The sequence below is a fragment of the Musa acuminata genome, chromosome BXJ1-3 (assembly GCF_036884655.1).
Source record: "Musa acuminata AAA Group cultivar baxijiao chromosome BXJ1-3, Cavendish_Baxijiao_AAA, whole genome shotgun sequence".
NCBI lineage: Eukaryota > Viridiplantae > Streptophyta > Magnoliopsida > Zingiberales > Musaceae > Musa > Musa acuminata.
Window position 1 is genome coordinate 10,327,937 of NC_088329.1, and position 25,845 is coordinate 10,353,781.

General features: G+C 37.7%; 3 protein-coding genes across 6 annotated transcripts; all 3 read right to left on the bottom strand.

The window, feature by feature from the left end:
• Positions 1–153: 153 nt before the first annotated feature.
• Positions 154–16,971, bottom strand: LOC103973130 (protein NUCLEOLAR FACTOR 1). 3 transcript variants are annotated; one of them, XM_065124971.1, is made up of 25 exons: positions 16,818–16,971; positions 16,298–16,402; positions 15,822–15,951; positions 14,483–14,571; positions 13,039–13,210; positions 12,254–12,398; positions 11,521–11,641; positions 10,363–10,463; positions 10,126–10,257; positions 8,505–8,585; positions 6,831–7,003; positions 5,779–5,851; positions 5,600–5,659; positions 5,445–5,483; positions 5,276–5,364; positions 4,838–4,902; positions 3,856–3,902; positions 3,729–3,788; positions 3,451–3,522; positions 2,573–2,602; positions 1,928–2,022; positions 1,564–1,669; positions 1,324–1,386; positions 1,141–1,212; positions 154–413 (listed from the first exon to the last, which is right to left on the bottom strand). In XM_065124971.1, exons 1-25 carry the CDS (start codon positions 16,831–16,833, stop codon positions 342–344), a joined length of 2,208 nt encoding a protein of 735 aa, XP_064981043.1. In that variant the 5' UTR covers positions 16,834–16,971; the 3' UTR covers positions 154–341. The 3 variants fall into 3 exon arrangements, with proteins under 3 accessions (XP_064981043.1, XP_009385890.2, XP_064981050.1); XM_009387615.3 differs by having other exon boundaries at positions 14,477–14,571; XM_065124978.1 differs by having other exon boundaries at positions 14,477–14,571; positions 16,822–16,927.
• Positions 16,972–18,892: 1,921 nt separating this feature from the next.
• On the bottom strand, positions 18,893–21,750 carry LOC135622812 (gamma-glutamylcyclotransferase 2-1-like). Of its 2 annotated transcripts, XM_065125019.1 has the most exons (9): positions 21,537–21,749; positions 20,861–20,979; positions 20,677–20,753; positions 20,355–20,411; positions 20,224–20,280; positions 20,074–20,114; positions 19,870–19,941; positions 19,673–19,752; positions 18,893–19,338 (listed from the first exon to the last, which is right to left on the bottom strand). In XM_065125019.1, exons 2-9 carry the CDS (start codon positions 20,967–20,969, stop codon positions 19,178–19,180), a joined length of 654 nt encoding a protein of 217 aa, XP_064981091.1. In that variant the 5' UTR covers positions 20,970–20,979; positions 21,537–21,749; the 3' UTR covers positions 18,893–19,177. The 2 variants fall into 2 exon arrangements, with proteins under 2 accessions (XP_064981091.1, XP_064981083.1); XM_065125011.1 differs by lacking the exon at positions 18,893–19,338 and having other exon boundaries at positions 19,345–19,752; positions 21,537–21,750.
• Positions 21,448–24,453, bottom strand: LOC135636200 (U-box domain-containing protein 34-like). The gene is made up of 5 exons (XM_065147823.1): positions 24,366–24,453; positions 23,874–24,299; positions 23,042–23,797; positions 22,135–22,193; positions 21,448–21,463 (listed from the first exon to the last, which is right to left on the bottom strand). Exons 1-5 carry the CDS (start codon positions 24,447–24,449, stop codon positions 21,448–21,450), a joined length of 1,341 nt encoding a protein of 446 aa, XP_065003895.1. The 5' UTR covers positions 24,450–24,453.
• Positions 24,454–25,845: the final 1,392 nt, after the last annotated feature.

Genomic DNA, 25,845 nt, shown 5'->3' on the forward strand with positions numbered 1-25,845 from the left:
CATTGAAATGTATGCTGGTAGAGTGGTGCCTCTCCTCTAAATCAAATGCTCCTATCACTTTTACTACTTGCATATGGCACCTAAAAGCAGTCGAATAGGAGGGGAAAGATGGTGAGATGAAAGATCAGTGCCTGTGAAGATAACACGAGCATGCAAATTAAACTTTAAATCCAATAATGAAAACCAGCCAATTGCATTCCCCGCACAAACCGTTACTGAACAACGCTATGCTAAAAAGAAACCTACACAATGTATAATGCAGCTACCAAAACTGGACCCCATAATTATATATGGAGAGGCATGTCTGTATGTCCACAGAACGCTTAAGCAGCAACAGTGGTTCAGCAAAAGACAAAGATGCCCTTCTCGGAAGACGACATCTTCGCAGCAACAGTTCCCACGATCCTTTCTAGCTGAGACAATACTGGACGTTAGTCAACTAGAAAATGTGGGCAAACAAAAGGCAGTAGTAGATTACGATGCTACAACAGACCAAATGCATCAAAGAACCCATCAAGAGGCACGAAAACTTAAAAGCATCCAAAACAGAAGATCTTGAGATCTGAAAACTTCAAGCCATTCAAACAAATCAATCAAACAGCTTTGGATCTAGTTAATGGTGGTAAGAGCAAATGGGCTTCGGTTTACATGATTCGTAATACAAAGGGTGTAACAGCTTAGTTATGCAGATGGATGGATGGATGGATGATGGAACCCAACCGAGTGAAATGGAACCAGTAAACAGAATCGATAATTTGTCATGTACACATTGATATGTTCATGTTCACTAGTTATTTTAGCCCATCCTGCATGTTTTGAGAATCACTATTGCTAATCGGTGTGTGGAAACAAGATCATCCCATATGTGACGACAAAGTACATCAATATCAAAACTTATTTGAAGATGAGGTTACTCATGCAAATAGTGTAAATTTATGGAATACAGTGGCAGTAATCGCTAGATATTTCATATAAATTACATATTTCCATCTCCTATGCTTCCCACTTCAATTAACTCAAAGTTAACACAGTTGCAACACAGGCTACAAACTTACCGTGATTTACTTCTGCAAGCATGCTAACTTCATACAACTTGAGAAGAAGTATCAAAAAACAACTTAATAATAATCATTAACTTACCTTGAATTGATCAAAACGAGAGAAAAGTATGCTGCACATCATGTTCTTGGATTCATCCAGCATATTGATTATCTGAAAAAGTATGGCACAAAAATCAGAAATGCTAGCACATGAGTTACAATTGTTGTATTCCCAACAAAATGAACCACAGCATCAACAGAGAACTCAAACTTTAAAGGTTACCTCAGGGTAGAATTCCTTTCTTTCTGGTAGAGAGTAGATAATTATATTCTGTATTCCACGAATCTACAATAATATACAGAGGTTAGTAGAAGTGATCGACGTCAGGATACTCAGTGACAGGAGATGCGATTTAACTGAAACTACATAGTAAAATTTGCAAATATCAGAACTAATCTTCTTCCTATTACAGGTTTCCATCAAGAGCCTACAATAAACGATTGGAAACTAAGCAGTTAAAACCTTATATCGGTGATAAAAATGAGCCCTTTCAGTATAAAGCATGATCTTCCGCTTGCCTTCAAAAAACCAAACCCGTGCACGGGATATATCACTTGGCTTTGTGTACCTACACAATATTTACAACTGTAAATCACATAAAATAACAAAGATTTAGAGCAGCAAAGCCAAATGCATAAAATATTAACTATGCTAATGTTTATGTGAATCATATTAATTTTCAGGATATTAGTAAAAATGATAGAAGTGCTCTTACTTTCCAAGTAAACAGAAAGAAGCATTCTGAGACTTTAAGAAGTTCCATATACACACAAATTCAAAATAAGACCTCACGAGATATCAGTAAAAATGATAGAAGTGCTCTTACTCTCCAAGTAAACAGAAAGAAGCATTCTGAGACTTTAAGAAGTTCCTTATACGCACAAATTCAAAATAAGAACTCACGAATAGCAGTGTTCCACCCTGCATGAAAAATAAATTATACATTAAACATATTTGACATAAATCTATGCAAAGTTCAAGGGCTTGCATGCAGCAAACCATACATATAGTCACACCTTAAATAGGATGCTTCGTCATCAAAGTTTAACACAATAGACTCATGCAAAAAAATGATAAAAAAATAAAAAGAAAATGTTGTTACAATGGTTTGTTTTAGATAAAACTAATAGCAACACACAAACAGGATCACCATGAAAACTAAAATATTAATTCCATATGCAAATAGAGAGTCAAATCAACTTTACAGAACCCGTTTCACAAATTAAAAACTACCTGATAATCTATGCATATAGACTATCAAACTACAAAGATCAAATGCTATAACATGAACTTACAAATATATATAAGGAATATATTTCATCAAAATTATATTTCAATCTAATACCGAATGAGTTTCAGATGCTGATATGCCATTGAAAACCTCATGAATTATGCAATTACGTAGAGAATCAACAAGCTTGAAAGAAACAGATTAGGAGGCAATCTCTCATGATGTTGGATAAAAGCATACCTCAATTGAATCCTTCAATTTAGGAAATACCTGAAAAAGATAGTCAACTACATCAACCAATTTTTTTTAAAAAAAGTTAAGCAGAAGAAAGAGAAAAAAATACAATCAAAATAAATAAAACTTAGCGGTAATGTATGCTAGGGTGCAAAAATTGACGAACAAGCGGCCTTCCTAGGCAAACTCAGTAGTGTTGGCAGCAAAAACACTAGGTCCATGGTACCAAGTCACAATGAAGAAATCCAAATTACTATAGTAGCAGACATGAACTGCCAGTTCAAATTTTTTTCTCATGTCTCATAAACAAAAATGTGCAAGTTATGCTTCTTCACAAGGATTGAACAGTTTTCATTATTGTTTTCCATGTTAGACAAGTTTATTTAACCCATTAATGATGGCACTGAACAATTAATAAGTTGGTCTTTAGTTATGATGCAGCTCAAATTGAAGGAAATAAACAACATTAGCCAAAAAAGATGCAGTGCCAGTTAGAATTCTGAGACATATTTCATAAAGGGACACAAGAAAATAAATGCTGGCAGTTAAAAATAAACATCTAATGTTTTTGTTTCCTTTGCAAGCAATGTTCATTTTAACTTCAGATATAAAGGAGACAATTTTCATCACATATATGTCATATTACACGATTTGGAACTAGTAACTTATTCAAAAGCCTACATTGAGACTGCATTAAGATTTAAGAGTACAAAGAGGATTTATTTATTTAGAGACAAATCTAACCAAACACTTGCTACTAGACATAGTTATGCCTCACAAACACTCTCAAATTATGAATAACTTAAATTGGTTTACTTCATCATTTTTATACCTTTGCAAACTATAGACTAAAAATTAGCTGCAAAAAAGTTACACAAACTTACCTTCTTACAGAAATAATCAAGGCGAGCATCATCAGCATCCATAACTGACTTAGCATCAAATCGTTCATAAACCTGCAGAAATCTTCGTTAGGCACCACTAATGCTGTGGACCATCTAGATGTAGAGAAAAAAATACTTTAACAAAGTTTATTGCCACTTCAGTAATTTGTCTGCACAAGTTATGGCATATCCTTAATCTGCTAGTGAATAAGCAGAAGCATTATGTTGAAATGAACTTAGGCATCTACAATTTTGATGTAGTATAGGGAGTAACGCACCTGCCGTACTGGTAGCAATATCTTAGGAAGAACACCTTTGTATTGGCTTATTAACTTAACCTGGAGAAGAAACAAAAACTCCTTAACATCAAAACATAATAAAAAAATAATTAATTCATCAATTTACCTTCCCCTCGTAATTCAGACAAGATCGATTAAATAAAGCATTCATCTCTGAAACAAAGACAAATTAGCATTAATCATTAGGTATTTTGATTTTCTCAAACCAAGAAAGTTGTAACTAGATTGCAAAATTTTTAAAATTAAAAAAATGTACAAATTAGAGAGAACTAGGTATACAGGAGATAGAATAAAAAAATGTAGTGCATTATCCAGAAAAGCAACCTCTGAGACAAAGTTGAGCCACTTAAATAAAAAGGTGTAAACATTGACAAACACTATGCAGGTGATTTTAAAGTGAAGAAAAGGCTGCACAGACATCATATCTGCAGCTAGAAGAAAAAACTTTTAATCATAGGAACAGTTCCCCTTTGTCCTTCGTAGAACTACATTTGCAGGTACAGTGCAGTAACATAATGGATTTGCAAAGCTAAATAAACCAAAGAATATTATTTCATTGATAAACCCTTCCAAAATTTAGCTTCATTTAATATCAAATATACAAAACAAAAGAATACCCAACAGAAGTCACACTTGTAAAGTCCTGGAAATATACAAAACCATTTTCTAAAGAAAATCAGCATTTTATTCCTCCTTTCCCATCTATCACTAGTGTAAAGGTTCTCTTCTTCTTGAAAACAAAAAAGAACTAGAAAATGTTAGCATACATAATCCTTTGCTCCATACTATACATATACATAAGAAGTATGAAGGTTCCATTTCTCAGAACAAATCAATAAAGTTACTAACATGACAGTTGTAAGCATAAATGTTGAAATGAAAGGAAAAAAAGCTTTCATTTACTCTACATAAGATACAACTTAACAAGAAATTATTAAGTCATACAACAAATCCGAATATGGACCAAGCTTTGGCAGATTATCATAATTCCAAAACAAAATGTAGAACCTTGTAACCTAATAACAAGCAATGCATAGTTGGTTTCTTCGGCCATAGTGATTGAGCTAAAAACTCATGAGTTCTAGTACCTGGATTAACAAAAGAAGTCAAGAGTATTGTTTGTCGATAAAAGCGTGCATGCCCATCCAGATACCTAGACGATAATGAAATGACGAAATATAAGAGAGGCTGACAAGCAAAGTGAACTTCATTACAATTGTAAGCACATTTTCAATTGAATTAATACAACTGTAGTACTGTACTACAATCATAGGCTCACACAACTTGAACAATAACTTAAAATTGCACAGAAGTGAATCAAGGTGGCTAGAATAAACAGATTCCTTCTCTTGTGGTGGATAAGAAAAATATTTAGCAGAACAAACAGATATCTACGCGCGTCTATTTCAAGTACTACCAACTGCTGACCCTGTGGAGCTTGCAAACAAGCCTAAAGCCTCTCATATAACAGAAAAGAAAAAAAGTTCAATGATCTTGGAATATTCAGACTTATAAATAAAGCCTACCACTGCCTTATACGCATTATATCAGTTCCGTGTTGCTTGGATGGTATACGGTTCAATTGTTCCACGGCAGTATTCACATGAGACCAGTTCTGCATGTCATTCTTAGTATGTTAATGTTTTGAATACCACAACAAGCAAAATAGGTCAGGTTTTAGTGTAATGATTAGACCTGCATTGATATCACATCAGCATGATCAATGATCAACACCTGTTCATGCACAATTAGCGATAAACGTTATCACAGCATAAACATACACATCAAAATGAAGAAAAGTCAGCATGAAAATATCATTAATATCATGAAAGTAAAAGATATATACACACCTCTATTGATGACAAATAATCAACATCCTTTTCTTTATCAACCTCAGCCTCCCCAATTTTCTGAGGAGAGAAAAAGAATCAAGAAATCAACTGTTGAAGTTACTACCAGTAAACAAGATTTCTGTGTACATGATAAATGGGGATTTTAAAGAAGAAAAATATAATGAGAAAGAACTTGCAGTTATAAGTCCCAGAGGAGATGCAACAATGATATCTGAAGAATAGAAGTCACTGTACAATTTTATGGTTCGCCTACAAGAAAAACAAAGAATTATCATATACCTAATGCAGACATGACTTGTAAGAAACACAAATAGTCAAATGACTAAGGGCACAAAATTTATTAGAGGCCAAACTTTCATCAAATGAAAATAAAGGTGTGTTGGTCATCCAATCTAACTTGCAATATCAACAATTAAGTTATCTTTTAGGACTTGTTTGGTTCAAATATTGAAATAATAAAGTGATTATCTTGTAAGAAAAAATAGCTTGTCGCTAGTGAAGAAAAGGAAATCATCTATTTTTTCTACAAAACAAAGGAATAAGAAACATAGCAACTATTATATAAGTTACTCTAGAGTTATAATACAATTGGTTGATAAAAGATTAGGCATCTTCACTTATTATATTCCCAGAATAAGTTGCAAAAGAGAACCATGTTTGGAGGAATAAGACTACAAGAGCCAGTCCAGATGCTTATTCCAGAGCCCAATCCATGTTCAAGGAGATGATCCAAACTAACTTTCACAATTATCCCAGATCAAGATTGAAATGCAACACTAAATATATGTTGGCAACTACATAGCCAGTCAGAGACTATCTTACATAATACTTTAGATAAAATACTTCGTTCCTTGTTTCCCCAATATTTTCATATAATTATCCCAGGTATCATATAGGGCATATGCATAACAAATAATACTAATATCACTACATGGACCATTGCGATGAAAAAAAAAAGTTCATCTCAAAGTTCATCTCTCTCATATCAAATATTATCTTTTCCTTTGAGGTTTCTAAATAAAATTTTGCCAGTATGTCAAATAAAATGGGTCTCATAAGTTAAAGCAACACAGCTTCTTGAAACAATAAAGTTTGGAACAAATGGAAATCAGAAGCTTCATAGAGAAAATGACCATGATGTTAAGTAGTCACACAAATCAAAAGCTTGAACAAGAAAAAAATCCATAGGGAATTTTATAATTAGTAGGAGGATCTGAAAAATCTGTACTTTGTCAATTTGATGCCTAGCATAAAGTGATCGTTATTGTTTCCACCAAACAAAGCTTGAAAGTCTGAAGGTTTTGTAGGCTTCTGAGATTTTGAATTCGCAGCTTCCCCTTCATCTTCTTCATCAACAGTTCCAAACTCTTCAGTAAAACGATTTATGTGCTCCACATTAGCCTAAAAAATCATTATAGAAGAACAAAAGAGTGAGATAAGAAAAGCAGAAAACAAAAAAAATCCATACTGGACTAAAAGCATTCTCATATATCCAAGTACACAAAAACCTATTCATATGTTACAGAACATATCTTCAGGAATAATATTAGCTGCAGGGATCTAATGAGCTTCACAAAGTAAAGGTAATTTAGTATGATAACTACCAAGAACTGCCATATCATGTACCAGATCCATATTGATTACTGGAGGACTGGTATGTACTGGTCGGTACCAGTGTACCAACAAGGTACATATCAATGTTCTGAAGCAAAAGGGCAAGGCATTGTGGAGGAGGAGGAAGGAGGAAGAAGGAAGAAGAGGAGACGGTGGAGAAAGAGGAAGGCAGAAAAGAAGGTGGTGGAGGACAAAGAAGAAGAGAAGGGGTGTTCCAAGGGTGATAGAGGCAATAGCATCACGAGAAGAGGACTCACGAACAATGGTAGGGCGTCATGAGAAGAGGACTTGTGAATGGCAACAGCAATGTTGTGAGAAAAGGTCAACGACGAGAAGAGGGCTTGCGAATGGTGTCACAAGAAGAGGGCTCACAAACTGCGATAGCGACGTTGTCGAAGAGGTCAACAACAATTAGAGGGCTCACGAACTATGACAATTGACATTGTAAGAAGAGGGCTTGCGAATCACTATTTTAGGTTTTTTTTTATATGAGTTGGAACGGACCACCTGAAACAGGAGCGGCCTATGAACCAGTCCATGCTCGGACCGATCATACTACTCATTTCATACCGCTTTGGACGATACGATAGTCCTTGATAACTACTATAGTCATATAAAGGCAGTTCATTCAAATAACAAAGCAACATTTTCTTAAAAGATGATTCTCGATTCTCACATATTAGATATTGGTTCCGACAATTGGTCATACTGGTGCAATATTGGGTGATACACCAATCTATACCACCCAGTTATAAAGAATTAAAATAAATAAATAAATATCAACTGGCAATGACCTATATAGTCTGGCAACGGGGATCACCAACCAATACAACAATAACTTCAATAATTATCTTCAGCAAACAAAGAAGATAAGAAATTAATGCTACATAGAGAAACTGAAATTAGTTTATCACATTGGAGACAATGTTCATGCATCTAAAAGAAACTAAATGAAATGAAAATCAGCATAGTTCATAGCTCGACAAAATCAATATCCTCACAAGTTGATAAAAACCATCCAAACATTCAGATGCTCCAAATTACCAACTGAATGAACTGTTCAAACTTGCATACTTAAGATCCTTAGACATAATAAGCATATATCTCATCAACTATAAGCTGACTCACCACATGACAAAAACATAACAATCAAAATAAGAAATAATTCATATGTTTATATAACCATGAGAATGAACTACAACAGAATCTAAGTGAAGCAAAATTTCTATATTTACTAAGTTCCTGACCAGAACACAAGACAACATATAACTAAAGAGTTGATACATACTTTGTTCGCTAGTGGAGTAAGTTCAATTAACCTCTTCACAACACGCATCGCAATGCTCCCAAGTGGCAGTAAGAACATAACCTTTGCATGTCAAAAATTAGTTAATAAGAAATTATGATGACTAGAAAAAGACACATCAGATGCAATAAAAATGAAATAGTTAAAATTATAATCAAAGGTCAACAGTTATAGCCAAGCATGCTGCACTGCATTGGCAGGTTACTGACATTTGGCACAAGCTCATGAGACTTAGTGTAAGCTAGAGAGCTTTGAACACTGTTAAGTTAAAAATAACTAGAACATCATTTATAGAAATCATTTATCAACAATAACATAGCTGAATCCTTCCTTGCATATATTGCAAGTACACTAAATTAAAATTAGTGTCATCCTTGAAACTAAATGATGCATATGAGACCACATGTACTACAATATATTTCAAAACATACAGGAAAATCAAACACAAACAAAAATGAATAAATGTTCCTAAATCCAACAATAAGAACCAATTCCATGCCAACATTCAACAGTACTTAAAGAACTTTCTCAAACATTTAAAAAGATCATTAAAACTTTCTTCATACATCCGCCCACACCCAAAATCAGAGGACTTAATCAATCCACAATGACTTTTGCAAAGTGTACCTATAATGTAACACCCTGATAATAGTTTCACATCGGAAGTTGACTAAGACTAAGATTAACTTATAAAGATTTGATATGTGTACTACCGTTAACTTGGTTTTAAGCATTTCGAATCAATGGTTCAAGCTCAACGAAATTAACAGATCTATCATATTAAATTGGGTCATGATAATTGATATAAGAGCCGACCTATTATTAAGCATAGAGAGAGGTTCGAGTAGAAAAGGACTAACCGTGAATGGGACTAGAGGGCATGTGACGTGGAGCCATCATTGGGATATACCTCACATGCACCATATTAAGGTTTAATTCTAAGTTAAGTTGGATCTTAAGCCCCTTAAGTGGGTGAGATTGTAACATCCTAATTTAGTCCCACGTGCTAAGACTTAGAATTACTTATAAGATCTGATAACTATATTATTATTATCTTCAGCTTAAGCATTTTGAACCAGTAGTTCAGGCTACTATTAACCCATCAACAAAGTTAATGGGTTAGTTATCCCATCAGGGGCCAGGTTGTGACATCGCACATCCATACAATCGCACTCCACATTTAAACTGTTAAAGACACAAGTTACAAACATCTGTAATTGTATCTCAAACACTATAAATAAGATAAGTACACAATATAAGTATGCCAGGTACTCAAAAGATAAGTTATCTGTACAAAATTAAAGGTCAGTCATAGCAACCTTAAAACCAACTGCAAAGAAACATTAGATTCTTCGGAGTTGAATCAACAAAAAAAAATGACATTTACACAGGCTGAAAGTAAAATTTCCAGAAATTTTATTCGGTAAGAACAATTAAATTAATCAAAAGTGCACTTAAACTTTTCTGGTCAACAACATATCCTTAAAAAGTCAACAGCAGGATACCTAGCAAATGCCATCCTTATGCCAAGTGGAGTTCACATGAGAAATTAATTATGATACAGAGACATTCAAGAAGCTTCCTGATTGTTAGTCATAATTACCTTAGGACGAGTGAAACCTTGATCCAGGTATGTGCCACTAGAAAGAATCTCTTCCTTCTTATCTTCCTGTTGCTTGGTCAGCTTTGCGTCATTCTTAATGACGAGATCTCTAGTCCAATAAACATGATTCAACTGAAAAACAAATATCATGATATAAAAAGCACAAACGAAGGTGGCTTATGTAGTACAGAAAAATGTATCTACAAAACAATACAACCACAAGATATCTGCACTTACAGCATGAATAATATATGCATCCATGATACTTGAATCCTCTTCGTTGCCTTTGAGATAAAATGGCTTCTTGTTGCAGTGCAGTATATCTCGATAGGTATGGCCTGCAACAAGAGACATGCACATAATCAATAGCAAGATTCAATGATGAAGCTCATGAAATGGGTCTTATATACACTATTACAGTGTAGTGGGAGACACTGCAAATAAAATGGGTACATCCACTGTATCAAGACTATAAAAGATCTGCCAATGAGATCGATCTAAGGAACATTATATTTCTACTTTTTAACTTTCAAGAACCTAAATTATCTAATCTGATTTTATTGCTTTCACCTCTTATCCTCTTTTTGGCCCTTGAGAAGGGCACAAATGCATACTGAATTGTTTTACTGACAAAGCTGGCATATCACTTATGAGAAAAAAAATCAAATTTCTAGGCATTTACCCACTAGATGGGATAAAAGCCAAATGATAATAGTCAAAAACAATCAGAAAAGAAGAAACAGAACATCCCAGAAATGCCAGATTCTGTAATGAATGTTTCCAAGTTGCAGTAAACTTCTACGCAACAGAAAAATCAAAATTTTATCTTTTGGTATAAATTCCTCACACCCAATACTTCAAAAATGAAGGATTCCACATTGATCTCACCATTTTGAGTTAGCCTTACCTTGCCGTACCTACCTTTCCTGTATCAAAATGATTTAGCACTAGATTACATAAAATGGAAGGAAAATGTTTAAAACAGATATATGACAGCTTGCCAAAGCACAGGTTCAGGAAGACAAGACAACTCTTGTGATCCTTAAAGAAAATACAGAGCATGACACTCAAAGCACAATCATTTTAAGATTTTGCCCAAAGTTGGTAGACCCTCAGCAAATACAAATCATTTTTTTATTAATTTGTTCCTACCAAATGATGGATTCAACTTTATAGTGAATTAAAAACTGCAAAGGCCATTGAGTTCCATATTGCTTTCATGCATAAGCTCTAAGCCTCTAACATATCTGTTCTACTATAATTAGTTGATCTAATTCATCAGCATTTAATCAACGATAGAATATCACCCACACTTATAGTGAATTATTCAACAGAAAAGATAACAAGAAAATAATTGTTTTGACATGTGTCAACAAGAATAGCACCAAAACTTACAGAGGGAGAAGAATTTCTGCCTAGATGAACCAAAGTCACTTGATCCAAAACTCTTACAGATGCTCAGCCAATTGTTATACAGCTTCTGCTTAAGCCCATAAACTAGATCGGTGCTAGTATCCTACAACAGATAAATCAAATACAGGTTACGATCATCAAGTCATTAAGTAGTTATCAACCTCACGCATTCCAGCAATAATGTAGATAGCCAAATTAGCTTTTGATAGGATGACATGCACATCTCAAACTCTATATAAAATGTCCTAAAATTTAACATCATTATAGTGATACAAAAGTATGAACTATGAATCATTCTTTAAAATATCAATTGAAGCAATACACACCAACCAGCATATTCAGGTCTAACCAAACACCAGTAATGAACCAAATAACATTACAGCACTCAGTACATCACCTTACAAACTATTTTTCAGTGACACAAGATAGTACAAATTGGTATATCGCTCAATATCTAGTCACCATACTGGTGCGAGTGATTGTTGATACCGATATCATTTTGATGTTTAAACCTTGGTCTTAAAATCTAGAATTTGTCTACTCCAAGACCAAAAAAATCGCACCACCAACGACAATAGCACATGCCAGCTTTAAAGAAACCAGAAAAGAATCAGTTATGACTACTTTTTTAAATTTGTAACAGATGATGAGCACAAACAAAAATCTAAGAGTCAAGATAGCAAAATTTCAATTTTTTTTAAGAAAGCATGTGTACCATTGTGATAGGGTCTCCAGTTCCAACCCACTTGGACATTGGCATCTCAGTAGCAGGCATCTCCCACTTAAATTTCCACTGCTTTTTCAGCAACTTCTCAACCTCTTCATTTGTAAGATCATGCCCCAAATGACCATGAAAAGAGCTGAGAATAGTTAAGGCGAATTCATAAGTTTAATATCAATCCAATTTTTGCTCTGTGCTATGCGGCTACTTTTAGCTGGAAATATCATTGGTACATAAAGATAAACAAATGTCAATGACTATAAAGCAGCAAAAAATAAAAAACGGAGAAATCCTTATTATCTTTGTAGTCTTGTTCCCATGTATGCAATTAAGCTGTCCCTATGTGTCAAACCCATAACGACCATGTCGCAAAGTTCGTCATACCACGGCATACCACTAGGTACAAGCTGTACGTATTGACCTGATAGGGGACCGGTATGTGCGATACATCAGTATGTCCACATGTATCATGTGTCGGTACGTTCGGTACGACTCAATACAGCTCAGTACATATCATACCGACAACTGATCGGTACACCGGTACATAATGATAAGGTGAACCATGCCATGTAGTAATGAAGACAACAATATCAAGGATTGTCCCTACAACCACCTCGACTTATGATCACCTAAAACAAGATACAAAGGAAGCACGAAGCATAACTGATGACATTTTAAACAATCTTTCATTGTAAATACTGTGTAGGTGAATCTTTCATTGCTGTGTAGGTGCACAGCAAGACCTGAGAGAAGCAACTAAAGTGCAAAGTAAAATTAACCTTGTACATGCCGCTTCACCATCTATCCTGTATTCATTTTCCATGTCCTGAAAATCATTGGCATCAGATGTTGCATCCTCATCTCCATCTTCATCTATATGATAGTGATTGACAACAGCATCTTGTACATCATCTCCTTCAGCTGCCTCTGAACTAGACTCGGTGCCAGATCCTGGAAATGAAAGGAAGAATAAGTCAAGACTGCTTTCACTTGTATAGTCATAGAAAAAAAAAAAGAAAGCAAAGCCAAAAAGCAATTGATCTGTGTCAGGACCCAGTTCACACAAAGAAGACAATGTACTAGTATTTCTGATCCACAACAAATTAATTTCCATGTATATGCACTAAATTCTATCAGAAAACTTTTTAACGAATCAAGAAATTCCAAATATTTGACAATATTCTAAAGACCCAGTTTATAAACCAATTTTGATTCCCAAGTCACACATGGAGAAGGAAAGTGGTTCAAGGGCTTTGAAGCCTTCTGTATGTGTGTGTCAGGGTTTAAGGTGGTTTTGAATCGAAAGGAGTAAGAAACAAATTGTTTTGAACTTCAGAATAGCCTCTATGGATTCATAAGATATCATCAAAACTACTACAACTGAATCAATAGCAGAAGAAAAACAACCGATCACTTTTCTTCTTGGGAAAGAAATGCTTCATATAAAAGTGATTCAAATTTTTTATCTCACAATTCTATTCCCTAAATACATATATAATTCAAGTTAAATTTGAATTTAATGTTCTATTCATATGGATCCAAATATTAGGTGCAAATACAAGTTGTTGAAAGGCCAATGTGAAGGAGCAATATAGTGAAATTTTCACATTGTGAGATAGAAATATAATTGACATGGTTCTCTTTTCTCCCAAAAGACTTCAAATGCCAGACCTTGTTTCGATATATAATTATAATATATTCTTCTAGAAGAAAGCTATCATGAAGACACTTAAGTAGAGCTTGCTCATTGAAAATAAAGAATTTTCTTGGTACTTGCCATCATATAAGCACTGGACAAAAAAAAGCAAACTACAATGTTATTCAAATGTTCAAACCACCAGCAAAAGTTTCTCATGTTCTCTTACAGCATGCAATTGAGAACAACCACAATATGTCTTCATTCAGAACATTTTGCATAAATTACAAAGAGATAGCGAGCAGATACAAGAATCAACCAACTTGCATCTAAGTTCACAAACTGCCAATCATATCAAGCTTTAAGAAAATCAGAATGGCTGATAAGCCAAAGTAGTAGGAAGTTATCTACAGCATTAGAAAATCAGAAGGCCTATGTGTATGTGAATCCAAACCCTGTCTAGTACGACAAAATAATAATCATTCCAAAGGGTAGTAACTAAACAAAGTAGAAACTATATTGTAGGAAAATGTAGATGAGCAAGATGCACAATGCAAATGGTTTGGTTAAGTAAATGAAACCTGCACCAGTATCCGCCCCATCAAGTAAACTAGAAGATTGAGATCCACTATCATCTTCCTCCTCGGTATCACTTCTACCCTCTTGTTCTCTTTGCCTACATAAAGCATACAATATAACAAAATAGGAAGAGTGAAAGTACCGTTATGAGTATGCTACATATATAGCAGTCCAAAAATTAAGAGAAAAAATAATCACAAAAGTACCTGTATCAATATGACAGTTAATTATTAATGAATGTCTGAACTCTGAACACATCAGTCAAGCATCTCATTTCAATCCAAACAATTAGAATGCCCTTGTCGTACAAATGAAGTATCTCTTTTTTTTTATCTCCGGTAGGATCATTTTGATTGTAGTTCTTAAAGTATTGCACATCTAAATGATGTATGTAATTTTGTGATACCGAACCTTTCTGAAATGTCTTTCCATAGATATGGAGGCCATTACTTTAACTCAGAGGCTCCATGGTGATTTAAGAAAACTATAACTAGCTACCACACTAAATTCCACCATTAAGAAGTAATGCAAATATTGAACCAGTCCAACTTAAGCACAAGAGTAGATTGCTCCTTGATGGAAAAATCAATATCAATAGTTGACCAGTGAGCTATGTTGTGGTAGCTACCATAGCACTGATTGTCTAGTTCATTCGGAAACCATGAAATTGTGGGAAACACCATCTTTACACATTAAAATGGTAACATGTTTCAGATGGCACATCATGGTTTCTAGCATTAAGCCAGAATTGGCATTGTTTAGTGCATTCTCTAGTAGACTAAGAACATTTATGCATTAATTAAGGATAGAATTAATTAAATAGAATGAGAACATGAATTAATATTAATTGGGGATCATAATAGAATGTCCATTTATAAAGTTCTGGAGCACTAAATTAAAAAGATTCTTAACATAAAAATATTCAACTTGAATGTTCATTATCTCCAAGAAGCCATCATAACATTAATGTTAATTATAAAAGAAATTGTTATGGATGCTCCTCTAAAGATAAAATATATTTTCCATGATAGTTTATTGAAAAATATGAGGGACCAATGTCCTATTTACTTTTTTCATTGCACTCCAGCTATTAGCCACCAGAAAGAGTGTTTTGGTAGTCTGTGCTGCTCTCATATTTCTATATCTCATTGAATATATACAAGGTCATGTCATCATCTGATCTAAGTTTGATGAACAAGATACAATGTGTATAACCAAGTTCAAAACAGAAGTTATAATTAGAAAAAATTGCAGTACACTACTAGAATAATGAGTATAATAAGAATGACATCTGCATTAGCTTTGATCCCATTGTAACCAAACAAAAAATAGTTAGTTTCCACTAACCTCTTCCTGTATATAGAGGCAAGTTTCTTGCTATTGGATCCCAATATTTTCAACAAGTTGTCAAATACTGATGCATCCTTGGTGTCATCCTCTAGACCAACATCACTTAAAGGTTTGTCAAGAGAATGTCCTGAAATCAAATAAAGATAAAGGATTACAAGGAGATGTTTAGCTCAAAAGGTAAACCCATAATTGAGAAAACACAAATGTCCTCTACAAGTGTTAAAGGGTCCCACAGATGTTCTTTATTTAGAATTGTGTGACATAGATGTGGTGAGTTCAGCTCACAATATCAAACAAGTGCTACTAAGAATAGATTATCAAACTCAAATAGTTTAGTTACCACATTGTCTGCTCCTGTAGACATATTATTTAACAGGCATAGATGAGTCATTTGTACTTCTCGAACGGCCTAATTTAATCAAATGTTAGAAATTCAGAGAAAACACAAAAATAAAAAAAGTAGAGAATCAGACCTGTGGAAGATGGCAAAGGACCATCCTTTGGTTTATCACCAAGAAGCTTCTTTCTAGAATGCTTCATAATTTTGCACTTCTCTAATGTCTTTGGCCGCTTGTGTCCTACAAGAAAGTTCATACCAATCAACTACAGCACCAGACCTCCAACCATCGTGTAAGAAAAGAAATAAATAGGCCAACAGAAGCCCTTGCATCAAATCACCATCATAAGAAAAGAAAAAAAAGGAAAGGAAACGAATGATGATATCAAAAATTTGCATCAAGAACAACTGACACTACAAGGGTTACCGCTATTGCAAGGCATGTGACAATTGAATATGGATATTAGATAAATTAAAAAGAGGAGATGACGGAAAAGAAAAGAGGAAGAGAGGAGATCACATGAGAAGAGAGGGGAAGAGAAGAGACGAGAGAAGGGAGGCGAAGAGACAAGAGAGGGAAGGAGAGGGAGAGGAGGCGATAGGGGAGGAGAGGAGAGAAGAGGTGATGGAAGGAGAAGAGACAAAAGAGGGAGTACCAACGCGAGGAGACATCTTGGCCTGCGACAACGGCAGGGGGAGGTCGCGCCGCCTTGCGTTAGTGGCCGCCGAGAGGAGGTGGCTCGGCCGGGATGTTGGCAGCGGCAGCAGACAAAAACCTAGGGCTCGCTTGTCTTTCCTGCCCTGGCTACACCGATAGCAGAGAAAAAGCTAGGGCTCGCTCGAGTCAGACTCGGACGAGTCGACCGATTGTACCGAGTCGACCGATTGTACCGAGTCGACTCGCGAGTCAACCCGAGTCCTATGGTCCGTAATCTCCATCTCGATAATCTCACTCCGGACCGTAAGATTGTACGATCCTATGCTCCAAATCGTGAGTTAGTTAAATCGACTGTCACATATATATATATATATATATATATATATATATATATATAACACGCAAGGAGTAAATCTATAATGAAATCTTTCTTATTAATGAAAGATTTTTTTCGTTGTTTTTTAAAGATGACTCTTTCAAACGAGAAGGAATTCAAGAAAAAAACTTTCTTAATAATTTCCTATTGAGATTTTTATAAATATTCTTGTTGAATTGATTCACAAAGGTTGAGAAATCAATGAGGATTTCAAAGAGTCGTCATCGAAGAGGATTTCAAAAACAAACCTCTCTAAAAACTAGTAATTTCTCATGATGATTTTAGAGATGAAAACTCCTTCGCATACATAAGGCAAAGAGGAATTCCAACCTTTATTTTTAACAAACGATGTGCTCATTGTAATTTCTAACATAAAAAAAGTTCACGAAATTGGAATTAAAAATATGAGGGAACCATGAATAGACAAAATTAATAAGTTAGAGGGAGTTAGAATCAAGAAAAAAAAAACTATGAGAACAAATAAAAAGGAGGATTATAGCGTAAGGAAGACTTATGCGAAGATTAAGAATAGGAGAAACTAAGAAGAAACAAAATGAATATTACTTTTGTTTTTTTTTTCTTTTATATAAGACTCGAATTGATTCGAACGAGTCGACATATTGATCAAGTGGACTTGTAAGTCAATCTAAGTTTATTGGATTTACATTTAGAATGCCAAGTCAACTTAATAGTCCCGTAAGATCGATTTATGAATGAAATCAGTAGTCATGGTGTTATTATATATTATGTACCATATAAGGAATAAATCAAGAATAAATTTTTTTTTTGACGAATGAAAAGAAGCTTTTATGACAATTCCCTATTGAGATTTTTATAAATATTCTTATTAAACTGATTTATGAAAATTGAGACCTCCTTTCATATAGAGAAATTGAGGGGGATTTTAAAAATGAACATTTCTTTTAGACTAATGATTTCTCATAGTGATTCTTAAAGATGAAAGCTCTGAACCTTTCTTTTTTTTTTTTTTTTTTTTTACGAATGATAGAAGAGCGAGTGATGAAGATTTTGTATAAAGATTTTGTATAAAAATAAATGATTTCCTTATAAAGATTTTGTAAATATTTTTGTTAAATTGATTTACAAAAATTAAAGACCTTTTTTATATAGAAAAATCGAGGAGGATCTCAAAAAACAAACCTTTCTTTTTAGACTAGCGATGCCCTATATGGTGATTTGTAAAGGTGAAAGCTCTTTCACATACATGAGAGGAAGAGGAATTCAAGAATAAACCTTTATTTTTGATGAATGATGTTCTCATTATGATTTCTAACGTCAAAAAGATCACAAAATTAGATCAAAAGACGTGCGAGCAGCAAAGAGAGAAACACTACAAAGTGAAAAGAAAAAAGAAAACTTTGATGAAAACAAAAAGAGGATCTCAGTGTAAGTTAGGGTTTGTATAAAGAGTAAGGAAAGAGACGGAAAGGGAACAATTGCTAGGTGTCCTTATTCGATGATAAGGAGAGTTCTGCCTCGCGCTCGGCCCAACCGGGTTCCTACGTACACCGTGAATCGACCTATTTTATACGCTATCAATTACATCTGACCATCCTTTGGTTTTAGGAGACAAGAATGGTATGCTAAAGATGATCCTTTGGTTTTCTCTTTGTGCAGGTCTTTCATTGGCATGCAGTGCCACACAGTTGTAAGTGTAATCATTTTGCAGAAGAATGTGAAGATCATGTAAAGATGTTGCTTTTTACTCCAATGACAAAAAAGCAGAGTCAAAAGTATATATCGTCCATCTCTCACCCTCTCAAGTACAGAACAGAGATTTATCCAAGGGTGGTACCCTAGGTTCCGAATTAGTGGTGCTACATGCAAAAGAGATGAATTAAAGGGACAGTGGGGAAAAAAAAAAAAATCCTTTCTTAAATGCTTTAAATGTCTTCTGCCTTGTGTATCGGGTTCACAATTGCTTCAACTGTTGTCTTCTACTTGTTCGGGATGATTTAAGATCAGGAGTCAACAGCAACTGTGGTTTCTGGGAGTGTTTTGATATGCAGAAACGGCGCGTGGGACTGCAGGGGCAGATGCATCACAGGAGCCCTCTGTTTCAAACTTTCAAGCACCTTCCTCACTTCATTTGCAAGCTCGATCACGTAATCATCTTCGTGCCCTGCAATCGATAAGGGAAGTTGTCAGCTATTTGATTTTCTAGTTGGAATGACATGTCTTTGCCTTTGTTTCTTCCTATAGATTCAGGAGTTCGATGACCTCAACTACAGATTACTTCAAGTAGTTCCTCACAACTAGTGAGATTTGGCAAATACTCCAAATGAGCAACTCGAGATTTCCGATTGTTCTAATGAATAGGAGAAACAAATTGTTCAGACAGAAACTATATGCAGAGTCACCGAGTCGGATTAATTTTAGAAAAATATGAGCATCAGCTTTGCAGAGAATGGCCATGAAAAATAATCTAAATAAGCAAGTCCTCAAGGTATGATTACCTATATCTGACATTGCTTTCTCCAACAAAAAGAGATACTCTCTATTGTTCCCACAGGGACCGCTTGCTGTAGCAATTTGTCTGAAAAAGAAGGATGAGGTTGACTCAACATCAAGCACATACAAACTAATAACCAATAAAGACATCAGGCAGGAAGGGAAGGGAAGAAAAGGAAAAGCTATGAAGATCATCTGTCACCTTGCCATCTCAACCAATGGAGCTGGGCCCAAGTAATACCTATTGGCTTCTTTGTCCATTGTTGATATGAATCTGAAATTTAAGATATTTGTTAATTGCACACCAATAAAAATTGTCAAACTAAAGAAGTTCAAAAAAACCAAACCCCGATATAAAATGCTCTAAACATATGAAACATATATGGCAAATGGTTGGGTATCTTACACTAATACTCCTGTTACAGCTGGCTCAGAAGTCTCCCCCTCCTAAAATATTAAGTACCAAAAACGAGGAATGAGAAGAAGGAACAAAAACCAAAGAATATAACTCAAGATGACATTTCGGCTAGATGAGAACGGCCATGTATTTATGTACCTTGTAAAAGTCAACTGAAGTTTTCTGGTCATATTCACATTCTCTTCTCTCTAAATACTGGAAAAAAGAAATGAAGGTTCAGTAGGAGATCGAACAATGTAAGGTAACGAAGTTACGATGCTTGATTCTACCTTCATTGCTGCTCTTTCTTTTTTGATGCCTCCTCTAACACAATAAGCAGCACCCCACTGCAATAAATTTAGCCACTTGATGAGAACAAAAGAGTGTAATTGTCAATTGAACATATGCCTAACAAATTTTTACATTCTTGCGACAGGGGATCTTTTATGAACAAGAGAATGTAATTATGATAATCTAAAGAATAACTGCACCATGCTCCCAAAATGAAGACGAGTAGGAGAATGTGGCTTGAACGTAGATTATGCTTAAGCAATAGACATTCATGATTGATTGACTACATATGGAAGAACTAAATACATCGGATCTACTTACGCAAATTGCTCCCTCCTCAGGTTGTAATGTGCAGGTTCTTGCTGGATTCTCTGGTGTACCCCTGTGATCTATGCACGCTGGCAAACCAAAAATTTGATTTAGATTCGCGTCACAAGGCATTGACCTATTTGCTCCCACAAAACTGGCACATGGAAGAGCTGGCTATCCTCTTTAAAAACCTTACCTAAATCAAACACACGCCTGTAGCCCTTAATGAAGCCTACTATCTTCTCATCAAAGTCGAACCCTGGATTCCAAACCAGAGATCCATAGCCAAAAACCCAGAGAACCATCGTCGAACCCCTGCGTTTTGGATCCATACAAGATATTTTTTAGCAGCAACTCGCTAATCGCTTCAAGAAGCAAATCGTGTTTATGACGAATAGGCCGTTTCACAGCATGGTCTACTAAAAATCACAAATCGATCTGCGAGATAGAGCCATTAAAACGGACGAAAACACGATTCCAAAGATTATATTAGCTTTATATTAGCCTTTCGTAGAACAATGGTAAGATTAGGATATAACACGAATTACTTCACCAGAAGGGCTGAACTTCAAAGCAGCTATTTTTTTTTCTGCCTTTGTATTTGCAGTATCAAAGGAAAAATTCTATGAATCAACATATTCGAACAAAAACAAAAAGAAGAAGGAATCGTCTGTCTTCACAAAAGAATAGTAAGCAAAGTCTCAAAGATTGCATTATTCATGGCGAACCATCATCTTATCTACATCCGATGAATCTTCCGGACAGGAAAAAGAAAAAAAATTCTTAATAAAGGTCAATCCTGGAGCCAAAAAACACATAAAAAGGAACACGAAAGCCAAACGCCGGCATTAATGAAGCAACAACGGACTCACCTAGAACGAGATCCGACGCAAGGCGAATGAGAAGAAGAAGGATATGGCGGGAGGAGGAGAAGAGCTGGATCCTCCTCTTGGAATGGAGACACACAAGCGAGTCCTCGATCACGCAGATGAATAAGAACCGAAATGGAGAACGACCGGGAGACAGCAGAGGGCTCGATTGAGGGCGTCAGTGGGCTATGCGATGGTTTCAGCGGTGACGAAGCGACGCCGGGGTTGAGCTGCGGTTTATAGCGGCCGTGCCTTATTCGAAATTACTAAGCTGCCCTAGATTAGCTTGGTCATGGCGTCCACGATTCTTCCGGTGCATCCGTTACAATGAACCTGGCCGGGTTCCCGTCGATTCGGCGCGTTGGTGTTTGGATCCACCCTTTTCGACAGTCTGGACTCCGTTAAAGTGCCGCAAGCGCCGACCGCGTGACGAGGAAGTCGGATGCGGGGCCCGTCGCCGGGAACCCGGACCGGGTTCGTCGGGTGGGTGTGTGTTTCTTTCTCATCCTACATGGCCCTATGACTGAGATGCACGTATTTGGAACCTTAAATATGACGAGTCCGCGGGTGGTCATACGCCGTGTGACGTGGTCAGACCTACCTTTGGAAGTCGGCGACGGACGTCCAACCGCCGTCGGAGACCGCGCGGGCCACGTTTTCCTGGCGGTAAACGCAACCCCGCGTTCATTTAATAGACTATCTAACTCCTCCTCCTCCTACCTTATTAATGGCTTATCAATGCCAGTCGCCTTCCTGTGGGCCCCACGTTGCCTCGAATTAGAAACCAGGTAGCTGAGCAGGTGCGCCGTGATTAATCAGAAAAATTATATAATACGTAATTGTAGGGCATTAATACGTATATATATATATATATATATATATATATATATATATATATATATATTATGTTCTTCATCAAATCTAATAATTAAAATGCTATTCCAGTGAAAATTGAAGCAATGACCATGTTGCAGTTTGGCAGGTGCTACAATCATAGAAGCTTTTTGCTCAAATACAGCTTTCACTAACTAAAGCGCTCTTGCTGCTGTCACGAAGCAGAAGCAGTATATTACAACTTGTTGCCACACTGCAAAGGTCTTGTTCTGCAAGGCTTCACATTTTAGTCCGTTGGCATCGAAACATAGTCGATGGGCGCTCCACATGAAGGAATCCATTGCTAATCAACACTGGAAATTGCTAATCAATCGATCCTCAGAAGCTGCCTTCAACAACCAAAGGCAAAAGTGACATTACCAAATCCCAAGAGGAGCTTCATCGTCGTCCAAAGATGGATAATTCACCGCGTTGGCTTCTTGGACTCTCATATCCTGACTGCAGATGTAAAGGGCCGCTCCTCAAGTCCTGAACGAACAGAAAGAGATGAAAAATGACTCCGCATGCACGATTTGGACGCCGTATATAACGCAGTCCAGTCTTGATGTGTCTGTCATATGCCAACCAACCTGCATGGTAGAGCGAGAAGAAGAGAGGAAGAACAAAAATCTTACCTGCACGGAAACTTCACTGTGTACCGGTGAGGAGAGGATGCTGTTGTCGAGCTCAAACGGGCGCATATTGTCTACACCAATAGCTCTCAACCTGTTAAGCTCTGGCAATACGATAGTCGCGAGATCTGGCCGATCCCTTCGTCTTAGCTCCACGCACCTGAGTGCTAGCTTCGCCAAGCTCAAAGCTTCCTCGACTGGCCAATCCCGGACCGAGGGGTCCAACATTTCTGCAAATGTTCCCCTCTCGATCGAACGCTCGACGTGATGGGTCAGCCCCATGGGCGGCCTCCCGGTGATCAGCTGCAGCAGCAGCACTCCGAGGGAGTATACGTCAGACTTGGTGCCCAGCATGCCAGTCTGCTGGTACTCGGGGTCGATGTAGCAGAACGTTCCGGCCGCGGAGGTCATACGATACTGCGTGACACTGTCTGCCACCGACGGAGGAACCAGGCGAGCCAGGCCGACGTCGCTGATCTTGCTCACGTAGTTTTGGTCGAGGAGGATGTTCGCAGGCTTAAGGTCTCTGTGAACCAGTGGCTCTGGCTTGGTTTGGTGGAGGAAGAGCAGGCCTGTGCCGATCTCCGCAGCAATGCGGAACCGGTACTGCCAGGGCATGGGCGGCGTGTTCCCCCGCCGGAACAAGCGGTCCTCCAAGCTCCCGTTCGCCATGTACTCGTACACAAGGCAACCATACTCTGGGCAAGCGCCTAGGAGGAGGACCATGTTCGGATGCCGAATGCAGCTCAATATTTCCACCTGCCCATCGCAGTGGACGCAAGACAAAGGTTAACACGCTTCTTGGTTTGTTCGGAATGATTCCAAGATCCATTACCTCTTGCTGAAACTGTGACCTCCCCTGGGCTGCGTCTGGTCGCAGTACCTTGACGGCGACTTCCGTGTGATCGAGATAGCATCTAAAGACAGGACCATACCCACCTTCTCCGATCTTCCGGTTCTTGGCAAAGCGATCTGTGGCTGCTTCTATCTCATCTATCGTGTATTTTCTGTATCTCAGGTCGGCTACAGAGCAAGAATCCAAGGCCTCATCCTCCTCGTAACCTCCGACCAACTTCATCTCTGCATCTCTTCTCTTCCGTGTTTCCGAATCCGCAATCAGTTTGGCGACCTCGGCTGCCTCCAGTGCAGCCTTACACTTTGCCTTCTGCTTCCCTACCATAGCGAAGGCAGCTTCTTCTGCTACTCGAGCTTCTTCCAGTCTCTGCTGTTCCCCCATGTTCCAAAGATGAAGCTCCATTGCCTGTAGCACGATGAATCATCAGGAAACGAATTCTACTTTTGGTGGTAATAACCGCGGAAACATCACCTTCTGTTTAGCTACGATGGCTTCTTTACAGGCCGAGCTGTACATATCCATTGTCTGCTGGAGTTCTAATCTCAGCCTATTCATCTCTGCTTCCACGTAATCCTGCAAGTCCCCAAGATACGTACGTGAGGGCTCATAAATATCCTTGAAATATACATATGTTCTTGAACTAATAATGTCATCATTCCTTTGCTAATGGAGGGCAAAATGCACGTACCGAAGCCTCGGATGACGAGCTGTCGTGAGACAGAGAAGAGAAGCCGGTCCCATATGAATAAGCACCGAAGGACTTGGTTGGCGACTGCACCGACTCAGAGCTGCGATCGGTGCCATCTGACATGTAGGAGAACCTCTGAGCTAAGGATCGATCGGTGCTCGTTCTGCTGCTACTCGCAAACGACGCGTCGCTGTCTCCGCTAAATATTGCGGTCCCGAGGCGTGTTTTCCTGTTAATTGGCGACCTGTTTGAAGGCATCAAGGCAAAACGATGAGCTGGGAGCACAAAGAAGGTTGGAAACATGTTTGTCGTGGGAACTCCTACTCGATTGTCTGTGTCTGTTTACGTAGTTTGTGAGTCCCAAATGCAGCATCACCTGGCAACAAGGAAGATTATAGCTCGAGGCAAAAGGCAAGGCAAGGGAACAACAGCAACGATGTTCACTACGAAAGAGACCTCTTGCGCTCTGCAAACCCTGCCGATGATCCGTGGAATTAGATGCTCGTCGATTCGCCTGGTTTTGGAGTTTAGCCCGCAGAGGCGAAACGGTGGGTGCCGCACGGATAGCGTTTCTCGTAGTGGAGAGCTTCCCTTTCGTGACGATGTACGTGGTACAGAAATCAGGCACGCTTTTAGAGATGCCGGTGCTGATGTCTGCGCCTCTAAACGATCTGATATGGTGCGGATATCGAATGAGAGATGCTTCTATCCCGTGGATAAACCAGTGCACCAGGATGACAGGATCACCTGATAAATCCGCTTCTGGAAGCTCCCACCACCAGCTTCTCGATTGCAGCCTGTGCGACGAAGTCCACGACTGCCCTCGTTACGTCGGTGTCGTCCAGTACGATATCCACGCAGTTAACCTGTCAAATGCTCAAATGTTCGTATCAGAAACATTCGACGGTTCACGTGGACTAGGCAATCTCCGATTACCCACATCTTTTCTCTGGCAGAAGCATCGGAAGGGAACAAGTAGTTCATGAACTGCAGCCGCCGCGTCCTCTTGGTTCCCCGCTGCACGGCATCAGAAGGAGAGTGAGCAGGTGATCGCAAGTACTGTTGCCGCAAAGAGAGAGTCGGTCTTACGCGAAGCCTTGGTGTTCACGTGGATGAGGATGAGGATCTGGTTCTTGGTGACAACATTGTCGAGAGCCCACTTCAGAGCCGCTTGACTGCTCTTGTCCTTGTCGACGGCCACCGCGACCAGTGGGAACGCCGCAGCATCTTTGGTTGTCTCCGCCATTGTTTCCCAGAAGACCG